Source organism: Pteropus vampyrus, unplaced genomic scaffold (genome assembly GCF_000151845.1).
Source record: "Pteropus vampyrus isolate Shadow unplaced genomic scaffold, Pvam_2.0 Scaffold5682, whole genome shotgun sequence".
Classification (NCBI taxonomy): domain Eukaryota; kingdom Metazoa; phylum Chordata; class Mammalia; order Chiroptera; family Pteropodidae; genus Pteropus; species Pteropus vampyrus.
The window spans coordinates 880-3,806 of NW_011894463.1; the positions used below are offsets into that span (position 1 = coordinate 880).

At 61.7% G+C, this 2,927-nt stretch overlaps 1 protein-coding gene across 1 annotated transcript; it reads right to left on the reverse strand.

Moving 5' to 3' along the window:
• Positions 1–290: 290 nt before the first annotated feature.
• LOC105310544 (myosin-14-like) lies at positions 291–2,812 on the reverse strand (the record flags this gene model as incomplete). Its single annotated transcript, XM_011386709.1, has 4 exons — positions 291–533; positions 1,830–2,003; positions 2,344–2,517; positions 2,660–2,812. Coding segments are annotated over 4 exons (744 nt in total), but the record flags the coding sequence as incomplete, so codon positions are not given.
• Positions 2,813–2,927: the final 115 nt, after the last annotated feature.

Below are 2,927 nucleotides of genomic sequence, written 5' to 3' on the forward strand. Positions count from 1 at the left end.
GCCCCTTCTGAGTTCTCTTGTTATTAATTCTTTTTCAGTCAGTCCTTTGATTTCTTTAAGGGATCACAGACGATCTACACTTAATAAGTTCTCTCTTCCTTTACAATATTCATGGCTTTTTTTTTTTCTTTCCGGTCTGATTGCATAGGTTAGTATCACCAAAACAGTGTTTCCCAGCAGCTGACAGTGGGCATCTCGGTCCTGTTTCTGATTGAGGAGGAGTGTCTGATCATGAATGAACCAATCAATCGATCAGTCGTTGGAAACACTACTGTGAGACTGTGGCCGCCCTACACCAGCTCCGCATCCGCGCGGACAGCGCGGGTACAGAGCTCGGCCTCCGAGACGAAGGTGCTCGCGCTGCGGGCCGGGCGCAGGGCGACCCGGCGCCCCAGGGACCCCAGGAGCTGGCCCTCACCGTCCTTCCAGATCTCCGCGGTCAGCCGGTCTGTGCTCTGGTGCAGCAGCGCCGCGACGCTGTCATTCAGAGGGTCCATGTTTTTCATCAGCCACTCGTTGGCCTTGTAGTCCACCTGGGTGAAGGCGGGCATTGGCACGTGCACGGGCAGGTTCGCCAGTGCTGGCGACATCCCGGGGGTGCCATGCCCGCCAGAAGCACCGAGGCGCCCGGAAGAGAGCTCCTTGGTGCCACCCTGCGTCCATCTCCTGAACTGCACCCCACCTGCGCGCCCCTCTGCCTCTTCACTCCCCCGCCCACCCCTGTGAGCTCATCCACCACCCCCTTCTCCCTTCCCCACTCCAGGGCAGTCGCGCTGGCCGTCGCGCTGGCCACCGCGCTGACCCTCCAACGTGCCCGCGCATGTGCGCCTCGGGGTTTTCGCCCCTGCCGCCCCCGCCTCCGGGGACATCCCCGCGCCTCCTACCACTCACGCTTGGCTCGGAGGCCCCCACGGAGCCACCGTCTGGACCGCCAGGGCTCCCCGTACTTGTTCCCCATACTGGACATGGCTCCCGGTTGCCAGGGCCCGGGTCTGACTCAGCCCAGCGCAGCAAGAGGTCTCGGGAGATGTTCCGAAGGAACGGAACGCCATACGCGGGACACACGGGGCTCCCCCACCCAGCCTTGGCGCATGCTGTCCCCTCGGCCTGGCGAGCCCTTCTGCCCTTCACCCGTCATCTCTGAGACCAGGGATCGGCAAACCGCAGCCGACCTCTTCTAATAAAGTCCTCTTGGACTATCACCTTCATTTATTTACATGTTGGTTCATGTATTAGCTGTGGCCTCTTGCGCGCTGCAGTGGACCTGAGCGGCTGTGGCAGAGACCGTCTGGCCCACAAAGCTGAAACTACTCGCAGAAAACGCTTGCCGACCCTCGGAACGGATTTCAGATCACCTGTTATTCTCCTGGGTGAAACCTTTGCGGGCCTTCCGCCTCTGAGCTTGGCCGGGCCCTTAGCTGTCCCACATTAAAGAACCCGTCAGCCTTACCTCCCAGAGTCTATGTGTCTCCCTTGCAGATAAGATTTGTGAGGACAGAAACCATGGCTGACTCGGGGCCCCCACTTTGCTCAACACAGGGCTGAGCAAACGAAAGGCACACGTTTGCCTGATGGGTGGATGAAATGCACGTAATTCTCCTCCTGGCGAACTCCTAATCATCCCTCAAAACCCGCTGCAAATGCCCTCTCCTTGAGAAAGCCTTTGCCAACTTCATCAGACAGAGTCCTCACTCCACCTTGGACTTCCCTAGCCCCTGCCCTGGCAGTGTCTTGTCCTAGTGGACATCCGGTGGCCCCTGCTTCCCCACATCCGTAGCCAGGTGGCCCCGCTCCCACCCACAGGCCCGGAGGCGGGCCCCCGCCCCTACCTTGCCGGCGTAGTGCAGGACGCTGAAGTCGGCCTGGTCCCGCAGGTGCCTCGGTCGCTGGAACTTGGGGTGGCCGCCCTGCTCCTGGGCCACCTTCTCTACGAAGGACTTGTCCGTGGCCTTCGGGAACCAGCACTCCTCGTCCAGCAGGGCCAGGAGCCCGGGGGGGTTGGCCTGACCATCGACAGGAGGGGGATAGTAAGTCAGATCCCCAAATATTGGACGCCTAGGTTGTGGCTAATTTTTAGTTCTCATAAGTGACACGTGGACTTGTGACCAAACATGGGAACAATAGTTACAGTTACAGCCGTCAATTAACTCTGCAATTCGAGCCAAGCCCTGCGGCAGGCTTGCTCTGGGCTGTTATTATCTAGTGGTGTCACGGACCTATGTCACTTTTCCTACTTTACTGATGGGGAGGCCCGAGGCCAGCCGGGTGAGGAGCTGGACCGCGGCCACGCGGACGGTGGGGAGACGGGTGTGGGCGGCGGGGCCGGAGGAGCCGCGGGCTCACCGGCCGCTCGATGAGGTCGATGCAGGGCTGCAGGTCGAGGCCGAAGTCGAGGAAGGTCCAGGGGATGCCCTCGCGCTGGTACTCCTCCTGCTCCAGGATGAACATGGTGTGGTTGAAGAGCTGCTGCAGCTTCTCGTTGGTGTAGTTGATGCACAGCTGCTCGAAGGAGTTCAGCTGCGGGATGAAGGGATGTGTGAGAGAGAGGATGGGGACCGGAGTGGGGGCGGGGGCCCGGGGAGAGGGGGTGGGGCCCAGGGAGAAGGGGCGGGGCCAGAGTGATGAAGCCCCCCGGCCCCAGTGGGCACGCAGTGCAGACCTGGAAGATCTCGAAGCCGGCGATGTCCAGGATGCCCAGGAAGGAGGCGCCCTGGCGGGGGCTGCGATCCAGCGCTCGGTTGAGGCGCAGCACCAGCCAGCGGAAGAGGCGCTCATAGGTCGCCTTGGCCAGGGCCTCCAGTGCGAAGTCAGCCTGTGGGGCAGGGCGCACAGTGAGGGCCCAGCGGGCGCATCGGTGGCCCCAGCCCAGCCCTGGGGCCGGTAAGGAGACACTGGGGGTGGAAGGGGCCCCCTCGTGATTCATCGAG